At 43.0% G+C, this 16816-nt stretch overlaps 1 protein-coding gene across 1 annotated transcript; it reads left to right on the forward strand.

Moving 5' to 3' along the window:
• The first annotated feature begins 1219 nt into the window (after positions 1–1219).
• On the forward strand, positions 1220–15455 carry LOC140357577 (melanin-concentrating hormone receptor 1-like). The gene is made up of 2 exons (XM_072442099.1): positions 1220–1331; positions 14408–15455. The coding sequence occupies exons 1-2, from the start codon at positions 1265–1267 to the stop codon at positions 15430–15432; spliced, it is 1092 nt and encodes a 363-aa protein (XP_072298200.1). The 5' UTR covers positions 1220–1264; the 3' UTR covers positions 15433–15455.
• The last annotated feature ends 1361 nt before the right edge of the window (positions 15456–16816 follow it).

The following is a 16816-nucleotide window of genomic DNA, read 5'->3' on the forward strand; positions in this document are numbered from 1 at the left end:
GTCTCAGAGGTCTGGAGACAGTTCCTTGGACTTCATGTCTTGGTTTGTGCTCTGACATCACTGTTACTGTGGGACCTTCTGTAGACGCTGTGAGCTTTTCCAAATCATGTCCAAACGACTGAAGTTACCACAGGTGGAATTACAGTCGAGCGGTAGAAGCGTCTCAAGGACCATCAGAGGAAAAAACATGGACCTGAGCTCAATTAATATAGTTGTAAATAAGATAAGATATTCCTTTATTGTCCCACATGGGGAAATTTCATTGGTGCAACGCAGGAAGATACAGAGGTAGATACAGAGGAAAAGAACAGATCACTTATAGGAAGTTTGAAAAACACTCTTAGTAGAAGATCTCTTATAAACAAAAACTCCCATAGACAAAACCCAACAAGGGATGGAGGTATGAACTAAATAAATAAATACATAAATACCATTGCATGTGATCACGACAGTAATAGTACATGAATATGTGTCACGACGGCACATAGATTGCAGATGAATTTCACAGTAATTGCACATGAATCACGACAGTAATTGCACATATGACGGAATTGCACATCAGTATTAGGTTAGGTCAGTATTGCGAGTGTTCAGGACTAACAGTGTTTGTTATAAAGTCTGACAGCAGCAGGAAGGAAAGACCTGCGAAACCTTTCCTTCACACAGCGAGGAAATACTTCAGGCACCCTTCGTTCACGTTGTAATATTATGTAGTATTGTTTTTATAATTTTGAGACAAATAATACATTTGATACATTTTGGAATGAGGCTCTAACATTAGAAAATGAATACTTGCGGTTGGAGTGAGATTATTGTTGTTTTATAGTTACATAGTTCTAGTTCCCATTATGTCCACACTAGTCCCATTGATCATGATCACGCCCTCATACCGCACAGCTTCTTACGTCAGCTCAGTGACTATGGAGCACGTTTCATCAGTGTGAGAGTGTGAGAGGTGCTGTGGAGCCACACGGACAGACCCAGAGCAGCAGAACACACTCTCTCCCCGCGTCTCAGTGCGCGCGGTGCCGACCAGCAGCAGCGGCAGCCGTGCACCATGCGCACCCACAGACCGAGCTGTCCCGCGGCGCGCACCCACAGACCGAGCACCCACAGGCCGAGCACCCACAGACCGAGCACCCACAGACCGAGCACCCACAGACCGAGCACCTACAGACCGAGCACCCACAGACCGGGCTGTCCCGCGGCGCGCACCCTCCACCAGAGCACCCTGAGCCCCGTGTGAGTCCGTTATTTGTCGGGGATGGACTTGGATTCCGCGCCAAATGCGACTTTTGCGCCCGCCACTCCGTCTGCGAGTCCCGAGGAAGGTAAGACATCATAGAGCATCACAAAGAGTATAGATCAGTCATTCATATATATCCCAAGCATGTGAAGTAAAGTCTGATGAACGTGAAGCACTTTTGTGGCGAGCATGAACTAAACAAAACTTTAGCAATTGATCGCGCAGAAAATGATTTGACGCGCTTGATAAATCTGATTTCTCACTAACCTTTTTTATTGAGTCACGGAACACTTTTTTGTTCGAACATATTCTACTGACATATTATAAAATCACCCTATTAAAGAACAAAAACAAGTTATATTTAATGTAGCACCGTTTTCATGTTTAATTTGAGCAACGGTGATAGTTTGAATTTGTTTGTTGCCCAGGATATTACAAAATGCGAATCTGACATGTCACACCTGCAAGACAACAGCCAGTTCAGTGGTTTCTATGGAGCCCATCATTTCTGTCCAGTAGATTTTAATTAGCCACTTATAAGCCAAAGTGATGTTTCAAATGCTGTGGCTGAAAGAAAAATGTAATGCAACTGTAACACACCATATTAGACATGCAGAGGTGCAAATGCAACAAACGGTGATTTCAAAAAGGCAAAAAATGCATTGCACACTCAAGTGGCAGATGTACAAAATGTTTTTATGTTCATGTTTTGGCTGATAATCTTCTTCAGATCATTTTTCTTTTTCTTTCCATGGACCTGTGTATGAAATGGTTATATGAAGTCCAGGTGGTCCCCTCAAAGGAGAGCGGTCACCCAGGGAAGTAAGCCCACTAAACAAACAAAACAACAGACAATATATATTTGACTCAACATTAAGTCCACAAGGAGTCAGAGTCCTTAGATCAGGCGTCTCCAACCTTTTTAGGCAAATGTAGTCATTGAAATTTGAGCATTTACAACGGTTTATTCTTCTATGGCTCTGTTTAGACCTGGTTCAGTCCTGTGTGAGTCCTGGTTTGGGTTAGACCTGGTTCAGTCCTGTGTGAGTCCTGGTTTGGGTTAGACCTGGTTCAGTCCTGTGTGAGTCCTGGTTCGGGTTAGACCTGGTTCAGTCCTGTGTGAGTCCTGGTTTGGGTTAGACCTGGTTCAGTCCTGTGTGAGTCCTGGTTTGGGTTAGACCTGGTTCAGTCCTGTGTGAGTCCTGGTTTGGGTCAGACCTGGTTCAGTCCTGTGTGAGTCCTGGTTTGGGTTAGACCTGGTTCAGTCCTGTGTGAGTCCTGGTTTGGGTTAGACCTGGTTCAGTCCTGTGTGAGTCCTGGTTTGGATTAGACCTGGTTCAGTCCCGTGTGAGTCCTGGTTTGGGTTAGACCTGGTTCAGTCCTGTGTGAGTCCTGGTTTGGGTTAGACCTGGTTCAGTCCTGTGTGAGTCCTGGTTTGGGTTAGACCTGGTTCAGTCCTGTGTGAGTCCTGGTTCGGGTTAGACCTGGTTCAGTCCTGTGTGAGTCCTGGTTTGGGTTAGACCTGGTTCAGTCCTGTAGGAGTCCTGGTTTGGCTCATAACTCCGCAACCACTGGGTGTATTTTGAAAATATAAACTGTGAGGTGGAGCTGGTTATCTCGTCTGTTGCTGTCTCTTCATGTCCAGCTCTCACATAAACAGTCTTGGCAGCGGTTTTGGTGAAAAGAGATGTTTTACATGTAGAACCGGTCCAGAGAGAGCGGCCCAGAGCACCTGGTGACTCCTGCTTTAGATGGTGAATACAGACACGTTCTTTTGGACAGGAGCCAGGATGAGTCGATTCTACAAAATGAGCTGCCAGAGTAATTCAAATGTTTAGATCTAACTCTGCTCCAGTGTTCTGTGTTTCACACATGAATGACAGACTTTGTACTGCAGGGTATGATTCCTCTGGTCTTTCTTTTCCAGTGTGAGGATGTTTAAAGCTGTTGCAGCGATAGGTGTCGTTTTTACTTTACTTTATTTTATTATTATTTTAATTTATTTTAATTTATTGTGTTTTATTTTATTATTATTTTACTATTATTTTTATCTTTATCTTTTTTATTTTATTTATTTATTTTTTCCTCCATTCCCTTAAAAGTGGTATGGAAGATTTTTTTCAGAAAATTTTTTATCATATTTCCTCTTGGCGTGGATAAATCATTAGTCCTGCCACGTATCAATCATAAAACGCACCTACCGCTCACTTGCAGCCGCGTCAGGCTCGTCCCCACGTTTCCGCGTGCCTAAGCGCATGGATCTATCATAATATAGTTCCCTCAGTGTACGGGGCAAAATGAAGACGGAGAAAGACAGTTCGAGCTGACTCAGAAGTGGACAGAAATCTATGGGAGACGAGAGATGCGATGCGATCCGTCGCACTAATAAACAAACGCACGTGTGTGTTGTATCAGTCCACACGGGGGAGTGGCATGTGCACTTCCACCTGCGTTCTCAAATCGCCGAAAAATTGTCCATTGCGCCTTTAAGATATGAGAGGGTTTTTTTTTGTTTTGTTTATAAGAGTTCTTCTATAAAGAGTGTTTTTTTCAAACTTCCTACAAGTTATCTGTCCTTTCCCTCTGTATCTACTGCGTTGTAACAACAAAATTTCCCCATGTGTGGACAATAAAGTCATATTTTATTTTAAGTGTTTGGTCTGATGTAGTTTGGCTTAGCGCGAGGTCTAAGAAAAATGTAAACAGAAAGACTAAGACACAACATGTATAACTTAATAACAAATTATTCACAAAGCTTGAATTTAACACACTTGAATCATTTCTGGCTTATTTTCATTTGTGTAATCATTGCTTTTTGTCGTTATAACTGTGAGCACATTAGCTCTGGTCACGTGACACGCTGCAGTCTCTTGAGCCTGTTCCATGTGCTCAGGAGCTTCAGCAGGAGGAGCCGACTCTGGAGGAGTCTGAGAAACACTCAGAGAGGTCGCTTTGGCATTGAAACCATGGATCTTTAAATGATCTGGATGAGGTAGTGCTATTTTAAAGCTGTCAGTGGCCAGTCCAATGGAACTGCTGCTTTGTAGTAAATTCAAATCATAGAATTTGGGTAAAATTCAATATTTGGCTTGCTGCTGTTGCTGATTATCGATTTTAATTCTAAAATCCATAGCAAGGCCCAGAAATCTTTTTTAACTTTAAGTTGAGTTCACTAATTACCTTTTAACTTATGATTAGGCCCGAGCGCCACAAGCTGTCGAGAGGCCTATTAGGGATCATCTCAAAATGGGTTGAAGCTGAAAAGACTTGATATTTTTCGTCTTGTTGCTTTGAAGCTTCAATACATTGTTGTGGCAGTAATTGTTTTAAAATGCTGAAAAACTGCAACGAGCATTAGGCCAACATTAGGCGGCGAGTGCGTGCGCAGAGTACGACGGGTGCGTGCGAGGAGCGGGGCGGGTGCGTGCACGACGCGCCGCGGCCCGCACAAGGGGCGGGGCCGTCGCCAAAAGTTGGAAAAGCTTTTTGGCTGCAAGACGTGGCGCAGAAAATTATCAAGAGATTATGCTCTAGTAACGTGCTACGCACTGACCGGAAGAAGGAAACAAAACAAACCCTGCATGACGTTTCGGCCAATCACAGAAGACAAAAGCGCTTGTTCTGCTTCTGTCATTCTAAACTCAGGCAATTGACAATTACAGGTTTTGACAGGAAACATGAGTTTCTCACTCTCTCATCTCAATGTGGTCATCTCACAGTTTGGGTTGAATGGGATGTGCCGTAGGGCCCCTAGGGCCTGTGGACCATGTGGATTGAGTAAACAAACATGTGCGACAGGTGACATTATTTGGAGAGTTCATAACTTCTACTGATAAACTTACCAAAGGATGTTCAGGGATTTTAACTAGAGGTGAGCAGGGTCTATCAAGCTACTATCGTTTTATCAACGCTTAACATTTTATGTGAAGCCAGACAAAGTCTTTTGGGGGGGGAGGGGGTCCAGAGAGAGACTAGAAAAATTAAGTCTTTTCAGCTTCAAACCATTTTGAGATGATCCCTTAGTTCTGTAAGGCCTGTGCGGCTGCGAAAGTGCGCACGTAATGAAATCGAGCGCGATGCGCCCACTTCCAAACACTCACTAACGCACTCCTTCACTCACGCATGCCCTGTGCATACTAATTAGCAGTAGGAAAATGGAACATTACCGGTGTAAACGGGCAAAGCCCGTACAAAAATGTGCACTAAACAAATGCTTCGCGGTCGTCATCCCCATATAAAGCACTCGTTTGCGCTAAGTAGCTCACAAATACGTTCACCATCTCTTGCATATTCCGTTAATGTACAGTAATGCAAAAATTATTACAAAAAAAAAACATTATTACTGTTAAGAGGGCCAAAAGCACATAGTGGGCGGAGCCCACTCAAAATTAACAAAAGTACCCGTCAGTGACCAGGGACCCACACCATGAGGTAGGAAAGTGCGAAAATATATAATTTATGATATTTGAAAAATGGGAAACATTGTTTTCGCATCGGAATATTCTTCTTTCTTCTTCTTCTCGGGACCAACCCCCCTATTTTTCAACCAGTGAACATTGATGAAAAGTCACAAAAATTTGCACACCTCTAAAAATTGTGCCTCTCTACATTCTGGCTATTTCCCTTTTCAAAAATTTTAAATATTGGCGCGTCAGCGCCCCCAAATGTACCAAAAATGCATTGAGAGATTGGAAATGACCCCAAAAAAATCGAATCGTAGAGTCATGAAATTTGGCGCAGAGGTAGATGGTGACAAGAGAAGTAAAAAATATTATTACGGCAACGCCGTCCAAATGTTGGCCATCTTGGTTCAAAAATGGCTAAGCATGACTCAGGAGTTTTTCCAAACGTCGTACTTTTATGAACTCCTCCCAGGGCGTTGGCCTAGCTAAAAAGCTGAAATTTGGTGAAAATGTTGCTGAGGAGTGGGACATCAAAAGTTATTCAAATTACTTTGATACCTGTCTCTGTGCGGCGAAGCCACAAACTGTTGCTAGAATTTCAGAAATCTCCCAAATTTTACATTTGCTGCTGTTATCGCAGATAAAGTCCGAATTGCGTCAAATTAGAATCAGTTGTTAAACTCTTTACCCTAAATCTACTTGAAGTAAAATAAATAAATTTTACACCCTACAGATTTTATATGAAGGTTAAATGTTTAGTTTTGCGAAACACCTTAATATGACACAAAATTCAATTTTGGCATCCCAATCAAAAGAGTTAATGAGACCCATGTCATAATTGTTACAGGAAATCGCCAGAACATGTTCACACTGTATACTTTCATGAACTCCTCCCAGGGCGTTAGCCCTATTAACCTGAAATTTGGTGAGACTCATTTTCAGGGGTGGACCATCAAAAGTCTAAAAAAAAAGTCAAAAAGCGTTTGCGCCCCCTCCTCTTGCGGCGTGGCAGCGGCGTGGCGAGGGCCGATCATTGCCGCTTGCGTCTATATTTTTTCTTATTTTTATTTAGAACAGAATTTGTTTATTTGGGATATAGAATTTATTGTTGTGTAACTGTGTAAACATACAACCATATTGCTCTTTTATTCTCCAATTTACTCTGAAAAAATCTCATCTGTAGAGAAAATAATCAAAATGGGACCAGCATATCAGCCCCAAAACATGGTCAAAACTCATTGGCCATGAAAAAACCCACTGCCAACAACAACATATGGGTGGATGCCTGATTTGCTTTAAAGCCGGGTGCAGACTGTGGGTGCTGCACTCTGCATCGCCTCGCTGCTCCTCTGCTATGTCTTCATCTCGAGGGCTGCGTTTATGAAAGTCACATGCACACATTTTTCACATGATCGGAGCCGTGAACATTTGACGCTGGAGCCGCTAAAGCCATAAAAACAATGACTCGTAACGCTGTGGGTTGGACAAGACAGAAAAATCTATACAGGAAGATGCTGCTTTAATTTTTCAGTTCCCAAGGCAGATTCTAAACCCTTTTTCACTTTATAGACGATTGAAAAGGAATTAAAATGAAGTAAAACCAATGCAAGTTGGGAAATAACTCAAATCATGTACGAAACGAAATGCACTCTTTCATTTGATTTCCTTTGGAGAATTCAGTTACTTTTATTTTTTTCAAAACGAGATGAAACTTTATTTATTTCTTGTATTACGCGTTCTATGAGTTTGACAGTTTTATTATATAATTTATTTTTTTAATTCAGAAATTTGAATTCAGTTACTTTCCTAAACTCACAGGGAGACATTGCATTACTCCATCACGCAATTTAGGCGTGAAACTTTTGCACTATTTCAAATTGATTAACTATCACAGATACTATTTTTTCTTCACAAATCAGTGCTAACAAGATGCACAACAGGCGGCGCAGCAAAGACAAAGCTGCTTCTAATCCTATGTTGTGAGTTTACACTTTATAACACAATGTATATGTACAATATTCCATTGTGATAGACCCAGAAAAGGAGGTGGAGTAGCAGTATTTGTATCTGTATATCTCCAAGTGAAAGAGTTTTGAATACACAGCTCTAGAGGCGGATTTGGGGACATTATCTTAAGCAACAAGCCTCAGAATAATCAATGTAGTGGTGTTTTTCCACTGGTCTTATTGGTGTATGCGGAACACAACATGTATTAAATCCTTATCAAGGCAAGGCAAGTTTATTTGTAGAGAACATTTCATACACAAGGCAATTCAAAGTGCTTCACACAACAGGAAACATGCATTCAAATCACAAAGAAATTACAGAAACAGAAATACAATAAAATTAACTAAATTAAAAATTATCAATCCAACTGATTGTCTAAACTAATAAAATCACAAACAAAAGAGAAGAGTGCAAAGATAAAAATCCTTTCAGTCATATGCGCAGCTAAACAAAACTGTTTTTAGCTTAGATTTGAACATTGTCAGAGTAGAACCTGTCTCACATCTTCAGGAAGAATGTTCCAGATTTTAGCTGCATTAAACTGAAACACAGATTCCCCATGTTTAGTCCTGACTCTGGCACCAGCAGGAGGCCGGTCCATGTTTAGTCCTGACTCTGGCACCAGCAGGAGGCCGGTCCATGTTTAGTCCTGACTCTGGCACCAGCAGGAGGCCGGTCCATGTTTAGTCCTGACTCTGGCACCAGCAGGAGGCCGGTCCATGTTTAGTCCTGACTCTGGCACCAGCAGGAGGCCGGTCCATGTTTAGTCCTGACTCTGGCACCAGCAGGAGGCCGGTCCATGTTTAGTCCTGACTCTGGCACCAGCAGGAGGCCGGTCCCTGTTTAGTCCTGACTCAGGCACCAGCAGGAGGCCGGTCCATGTTTAGTCCTGACTCTGGGCACCAGCAGGAGGCCGGTCCCTGAGGTCCTCAGAGTCCGAGATGGTTCATATGGCACTAACATATCCAAGATGTATTTTGGTGCTAGGCCATGAAGAGACTTGTACACAAGCAGAGCTGCTTTAAAGTCTATTCTCTGAGCCACAGGAGCCAGTGCAGAGACCTGAGAACAGGACTAATGTGATGGTACTTCCTGGTTCTAGTCAGGACCCGAGCAGCAGCGTTCTGGATGAACTGCAGCTGTTTTACAGCTCGTTTGGAGAGGCCAGTGAGCAGGCCGTTACAGTAGTCTAATCTACTGGAGACAAACGCATGGATAAGTCTCTCCAAGTCTGGTTTAGACACTATATTTTGGCAATGTTTTTTAGATGGTAAAAAGCTGCTGATGTTATTGATTTGATGTGGCTATTAAAGTTCAAGTCTGAGTCCATTATTACCCCCAGATTTCTAATTTGGTTTGTAGGTTTTAGAGCGAGACTCTGGAGGTGACGCTAACACTTTCTCTTTGTTTCTGTGGGCCAAAAACGATTATTTCAGTCTTGTCTGAGTTCAGCTGGAGAAAGTTGCTTTGCCTCCACAAACTGATCTGTTGCAGTGACAGAGTGAATCTACTGGTCCATATTCACCTGCCGACAGTGAAACATAGATCTGACTCGTCTGCATCATTGTGATAGGACACATTTTCACTGCGTATCAACTGACCCAACGGCAGCATGTAGAGGTTGAACAGAAGGGGACCCAGGACTGACCCTTGGGGCACTCCACAGGTCAGGGTCATGTGGTCTGAGACACAGCTACCAATTTCAACAAAGTACTTCCTGTCTTCCAGATAGGACCTTAACCAGTTCAGGGCAGTGCCAGTGATGCCCACCCAGTCCTTTGGACTACCAGGCTTATTGGTCAGATCTGTGTGGAGGCGAGACAGCGCTGATCCTCTCAAATCAATGAATTAATACATAATAATGTAATTTGAGCCATGGCGTGAACAAAAAACTGCTGCCGCGCTGGTTTCCAAATTGAGTCAATCTTGATATTGCCTCTCTCCATTTGTCTAAGGCTGATAAATGATGATGCGCTTTTATCCAATCTTGGACTTTCCAAAGAGCAATTTATATTTTACAACCTCAAAGAGCCGTTTCTCAATCTTGGTTCAAAATCCTCAGAAATGGACGACCACATCAGCGTAGCAAGGTTAAAACTGTCACAAATTTAAAAAATGCAGAAGTCGGGAAAAGAACTTAAAAAACCTAAAAAAAAAACTGCTGCCCGATTTACAGCATTCAGGGGATTAATCTTAGTATTCTTTTATTTTCTTCAAAATACACTAATACAAAGACAAACAGAACACGATCAGAGCTCCAATAGTTAATTAGACATGGTGAGAACATTTGACTCTGCGGTTCACTTGGGTTAATTGTATTGATTTTGTCATCAATAATTTTTGATTGGCTCCAAAAACTCTGGTCAAACAAACACAGGAACCACAAATACACAAAGCAGAAGAATAACAGAGAAAAAAAAAGGGTTCATGCTAAAGAAAAGAGTGCTCGAACCTAAAACCCTGTGGCGACCGGTAATGCAAAATATAGAAGGAGCGCTATATGACAAGACCGTGTTTAAAAAAAAATGTGATGTCCAAAATGTAATATTTTACATTGACTGTATAAATACATATTTTAAAAACACATTTACAACTGAATTAATTAAGTAAACACACTTCTGTTCCATTTTTGGTAATGATCATACAATGACTAAGAGGCATTCTACACTTCAGATTATACTTCAGATTGTAAAGAGCAAAACAACAATCTCAGTGAAACTGTAACTTACAGTGCTTAGTAGCAATTATTACATTAAGAGGAAATAAAAACACAAACAATTGTTGGCATTAGTTACCCTGAACTACATGTGCAACATTTTACATTTTAATATTTAATCACATCACAGACATTATTGCTGTGTGGAGAGTGTTCTTAAAGACATGTCATTTATAACATTCTGTCATGCGTTTTCTAATAACGAAAGCGTATGTTTATGAATAGAAGCTAAGAGATACTTAGAGATACAAAATACGCTCCACAGTGAGCTCAGCCATGGACCCGCTCCGGTTTGAGTACCGGCCTGGCATCGGAGTGGAGGACGCCGTCATCTCCCTGCTGCACCGCTCTCTCTCTCACCTGGAAAAGCCTGGCAGCTCTGTGAGGATTCTGTTCTTTGATCTCTCCAGTGCCTTCAACACCATCCAGCCGCTGCTCCTGAGGGACAAGCTGGAGACGGCTGGTGTGGAGTATGACCTGGCAGAGTGGATCCTGGACTACCTCACAGACCGACCCCAGTTTGTGAGAGCCCGGAACTGTGTGTCTGACACTCTGACCTGCAGTGTGGGGGCGCCCCAGGGCACTGTCCTCGCGCCCTTTCTCTTCACCCTTTACACTGCAGACTTCAGACATGACATGGACAGCTGTGTCCTGCAGAAGTTCTCTGACGACTCTGCCATCATCGGACTCATCACGGACGACGATGATGCGGAGTACAGGGGACTGGCGCAGGACTTTGTGGACTGGTGTCAGCGGAACCACCTCCTCATCAACGCGGGGAAGACCAAGGAGATGGTGGTGGATTTCCGCAGACGCCACCCCACTGCCCCCTCACCAGTGAACATCCAGGGACGGGACATTGAGAGAGTGACTCATACAAGTACCTGGGTGTTCATCTGAACCACAAACTGGACTGGACTCATAACACAGAAGCACTGTACAGGAAGAGCCAGAGTCGGCTCTACCTCCTGAGGAGACTCAGGTCTTTTGGAGTGACAGGGCCACTCCTGAAGACCTTCTACGACTCTGTGGTGGCATCAGCCCTCCTGTAGGTGTGGCCTGCTGGAGCAGCAGCATCACAGAGAGGGAGAGGAAGAGGCTGGACAGAGTCATCAAGAAGTCCAGCTCCGTCCTGGGCTGTGCTCTGGACTCGGTGCAGGAGGTGGGGGACAGGAGGGTCCTGGCTAGATTCACATCTATGCTGGACCATGAGTGTCGCCCCCTGCAGGACACTCTCTCCGCTCTGGAGAGCAGCTTCAGTGAGAGACTGATCCACCCTCGCTGTGTGAAGGAAAGGTTTCACAGGTCTTTCCTTCCTGCTGCTGTCAGACTTTATAACAAACACTGTTAGTCCTGAACATGTGCAGTACTGATTTAACCATGTGCAATAACGTCATATTCATGTGCAACTACTGTCATACTCACAAGCAATTAAGGCCATATTCATGTGCATACAACCGATGTAAATAAGAGTGTTTTATTTTGTTTTATTTTGTTTACTTACCTACTATTAGTATTACCTAGTCTTATGCTAGTTATTTTTACTTTACTTTATTTTATTCTATTATCATTTTATTATTATCTCATTTTTATCTTTTTATTTTTATTTATCTATTTTATTTCCCCCCCTCCATTCCCTATTAAGATAGGAGAGGATTTTTGTTAATAAGAGTTTTTTGTTTTGTTCATAAGAGTTCTTCTACTAATGGTAAATGGTCGAATTATATAGCACTTTTCTACCGTCAAGGTACTCAAAGCGCTTTACATCAAGGAACCAGTCATCCATTCACTCACACATTCACACACCAGTATTCGCAGATACCAGGGGCGAGTCAGGTTAAGTGCCTTGCCCAAGGGCACAACAGCAGTATTCACATGAGGCAGCTGCAATCGCCCCACCAACCTGCGGGCCAGTGGATCTGACCACTCTCCCTGAGCGGGTGCCGCCGACCATCGGATCAGAAGACGAGCACTCTACCACTGAGCTACTGCCGCCCAAGAGTGTTTTTTTTTTAGGCCGTGGCTGGAGAGCCGCGGCGCGGTCTAATGGCCGCGCAGTTTCAGGGACCGCTGCATTTCCCTTAAAGCCCGTTATAGCCTCATGGCTAACCCTAACCCTAACCTTAACCTTAAGCCTAACCTTAACCCGGCATGGTCTAAAATGCGGTTAAATAGCGTAGCAGTTTCAGGAGCCGAGGTGCGCGGCCGGCACAAAGATAACATGGCAGTTTCCGCCGCGCGCCGCGGCTCTGCAGACACTCCCTTTTTTAAAAAAACTTCCTGTAATCTGTCCTTTCCTCCTGTTTCTACTGCGTTGTAACTAAATTTCCCCTTGTGTGGACATTAAAGGATTATCTTATTTTATCTTAATGCTCAGCCTTACCTTATCCAGGTAATAAACTAAACACTCCTCTTTGGTGTGTTTGTAGTCAAGGTAACGGAGCACGGAGTTTGTAACTCTGGCACCAGCAGGAGGCCGATCCATGTTTAGTCCTGACTCTGGCACCAGCAGGAGGCCGGTCCATGTTTAGTCCTGACTCTGGCACCAGCAGGAGGCCGGTCCGAGGTCCTCAGAGTCCGAGATGGTTCATATGGCACTAACATGTCTGAGATGTTCTTAGGTGCTTTTGGTGCTGTGACATGTTGGTCTCATGAACATTACACTACTTTATAGCTTTAGCGGCAACACTTTTCCGTCTGAGTTCCCGCAATTCTGAAAGTATGATTACAACAGAAGTGTAATTTATGCAGCTTCTGTGCATAAACAAGATAATATACATTTTCTACATGTCCATACCATCAAATACCTGCCTGGAAAATATTTCTCTTCAACACTTTTCTTTAAAAACGTAAATGTGATTTATGGGAATAATAAAGCTATAGGAGGAAAAATGGCATAAATCTTTACAATACACTCGCATTGGAAAAAGATATTGTAGTGTATATGTTACTTTTTATTATAAGTAGGTCGGCGGGTGGAATAAATCGCTCACATGGGCCAACTGTTCTTTGCTTTATAATGCACTCCAATGGACAACGGAGAATCTTCATAACTTGACATAATGTTATAATCTAAACATTTTTGCCAGTGAAACAAGTTTTACTTTTGACTACCACACATCTAAAGGATACTGGCTAGAGAACTTGTGTCAGTCTAGTCGTAGTGGTCTAAATTTGGTTAAGCATTTCCAACAATGGCGCAGCACAATGGGTCTGATTGTAAAGACCTCTCTCTTGATTTCCTGTTGCTCACGGCTCGTGTTGGACTGAGATCCATAAAGCTTCACAATTTATGACATCACCATCGCACTGGATTTCAGGACGATGTATTTGGGCCTGGAATTATCTCTGGATCATCCTTCTGGCAGCAGCAAAAAATGCACTAACAATGACAAATGACTGGACTAACATTATTATGGACATTCTTAAAATGTAAAAATATTTTTTTCCATTTTCAAATTATGTCCAGATGTATGTTTGTTTGTTTGTTTTTGTTGGAGGTCTACTTATTTTTGCTTATGTTTTCTCTCTGGTCTGGTTTTTCTGTGTTTATTCTTTTATTTTAAATCTGAATAAATAAATAAAGGAATCCATCTGAATTAAATTTCTCTATCTATGACGTGGCTCAGAGAATCTTCTCTGCTGTTTTTTCCAAAAATGATAAGTACAACTGCGTTCTGAGACCAGTAAGTGACCAGCTTGAAGCATGTGTTGAAATGTTTTTAAAACGGTGTAATTTCCTCTGCAGCTTGTAGATGGCGCCACATCTAGTCCTACAGCAGAGATCCAAATGTCACTTTTTTTCTTTATGCATTTCTTTTAATTCTAAAACATGATATGACAAACTAAAGGTACTGAAGAGAATTTAAGACTAAACTTTCAAAACAGTGATGTTGATTTGTTGCCACATACTGTTAGCCTGGTTCTTCTTGAGTCCCCCAGCTGGCCGAGGCCCTATAATGCAGCCTGATAAGACGGCCTTCACTAGCAACAGAAATGAATGTTTCACTCACTATATGTATATTTCTTCCACAGCAGACTACGAGCAGTACACCACGGTGCTCATGCCCAGCATCTTCGGCGTCATCTGTCTGCTGGGTCTGCTCGGGAACACCATTGTCATCTACACCATCGTCAAGAAAACCAAGCTGTGCTCGCAGCAGACGGGCCCGGACATCTTCATATTCAGCCTGTCCATCGCTGACCTGCTCTTCCTCCTGGGCATGCCCTTCCTCATCCACCAGCTGGTCGGCCGCGGCTCCTGGTGCTTCGGCTCCACCATGTGCACCGTCATCACCGCACTGGACTCCAACAGCCAGATCGTCAGCACCTACATCCTCACCGTCATGACGCTAGACCGCTACCTAGCCACAGTGCACCCCATTCGCTTCAAGCACATCCGTACGCCATTCATGGCTGGAGCAGCTGTGGCCCTAGTTTGGGTCTTTTCCCTGGTGTCCATCACTCCGGTTTGGATGTACACCGGACTCATGCCGCTAAAGGATGGCACAATCGGATGTGCGTTACTGCTACCCAACCCAGCTACCGATACGTACTGGTTCACACTGTACCAGTTTGTGCTAGCTTTCGCCCTACCGCTAGTCGTCATCTGCGGCGTTTTCTTTAAAATCCTCCAGAACATGTCGGTTACGGTTGCGCCACTGCCCCAGCGCAACTTGAGGATCAGGACTCGCAAGGTGACGCGCATGGCCGTGGCAATATGCGTGGCGTTTTTCATCTGCTGGGCGCCTCACTATATCCTGCAACTGGTTCACCTCGGAGTGCAGAGGCCGACTTTTGCCTTCATGTATGCGTATAACATTGCGATTAGCTTGGGGTATGCTAACAGTTGCATCAACCCATTCATCTACATAGCGCTGAGTGACACTTTTAAGAGGCACTTCCTGGTGGCGGTGCGGTCGACCTATCGGGGGTTCCGTGTGGCTCCAGTGGTGGGGAATGGGAGCATGCATCTGAGGCTAGCACCGGACAGTTCCCAGCAGTCCTCTGGAGAGTTGCTTCAGAACATGCTGCCAGTCACCGTCACCATTCACAAGTGACTGATTATAAACCATTATGATATGTCTAAGGCTGTGTTTCATTTGTCTGTGGGGGTCAGATCTGAGCTGGAATAAACAGGAAAACTTTCTCAGAAATGTATGTAGTATTTAAAAAATGTGATGTTCCCTTGAAGGTGCAGTGTGTAAGGAGGTTGTTATTGGTCATCTTAGATTGTTTGGTTGCCAACTCATTCTTTCTTTCCAATGTTTTGTTTGAATCAGCCGTTATTCAATGTGTCCTTTTCCCTTTTGTGTGTCCTTTTTTACATCGACCCCATTTTGGAAAGTCCAGTTAAAGGCATTTTTATTGCTTTCAGAAACATGCATTCTTTCTGTAAGCAGGCTTGCCTTTCCTTACAAACTTTTCCTGATGGCATCAGCTGCATGTTTCCATGGAGATTCTAAAAAGCCATTCTGTGAAACAGTTATGCATTGCACCTTTAAGTTACCTTCAATTCAACTCAATTTATTTTGTAAGTGGCAAAAATCAAAGCAGCAGTTGCCTCTGGGGGCCACTGCCACTACTTTTGTAAATACCATTGTAAATACCAAATTAATTGGGTAAGCATTTTATATATGTTTTATTAATTATTTATCAAGGTTAATGCTTAAACCACGCACAAAGGAAGGACACAGTTAGCAACATTCACATGATCTAAAACATTAAAGAGATTCTAGGGGCGTACGCTTCACAAGAGAAGTTGTTACTCCTTGTGTTTGATGAACAGATACAAATCTAATTTATGGAGAAGACAGCGCCTCATCAGACGCAGGGTGAACACCCAAACTTCACTTGGTGTACGGAAGAATTCAAACATAGCGGCTAATCTAGCGGTGTGGACATACCTTTTGCCACTAGATACATATCCAAACCACTGCTCTACAAAAATGGATTTGAACTATAAACTCATGAAGCTGCCTTAACGCTGCACAAATGCAGGACTAATGACTTGTGTTTGGCAGTGATGAGGTCATGACTTAAAGATCCCATATTATGTCAAACCTTTTTTAACTACTATGTTATAATGTTGTTTGCTCTTTTTTTGGTTACATTTATGCTTCTGTGTTATCCTGCATATTGAAGCTGTCTCTGCTTCTAAAATATAACGTGCTTGTCCCACTTTTGGCTGTTATCACTTATCCTGGTTTGGTTCTGATTTGAGCCCTGTTTAGTAACTGATTGGGTCCTTTTAAAGTCCCAGGGCAACACATACGTAACAGCTGTGGACGTGATGAATTTTATGCCTATAATGTTATATTTTCCATACTTGTAAATTTATGTCAGACATTCAAAAAAAATAACCAGAGGTATTTTAGAAATGCAGAATAATGCACAATATGAGACCTTTTAAATCAAGGACTGCCTAAATCTTTTATGATGTAA

Source organism: Eucyclogobius newberryi, unplaced genomic scaffold (genome assembly GCF_026437365.1).
Source record: "Eucyclogobius newberryi isolate DKJ021-1_F unplaced genomic scaffold, fEucNew1.0.hap1 SCAF_13, whole genome shotgun sequence".
Lineage (NCBI taxonomy): Eukaryota > Metazoa > Chordata > Actinopteri > Gobiiformes > Gobiidae > Eucyclogobius > Eucyclogobius newberryi.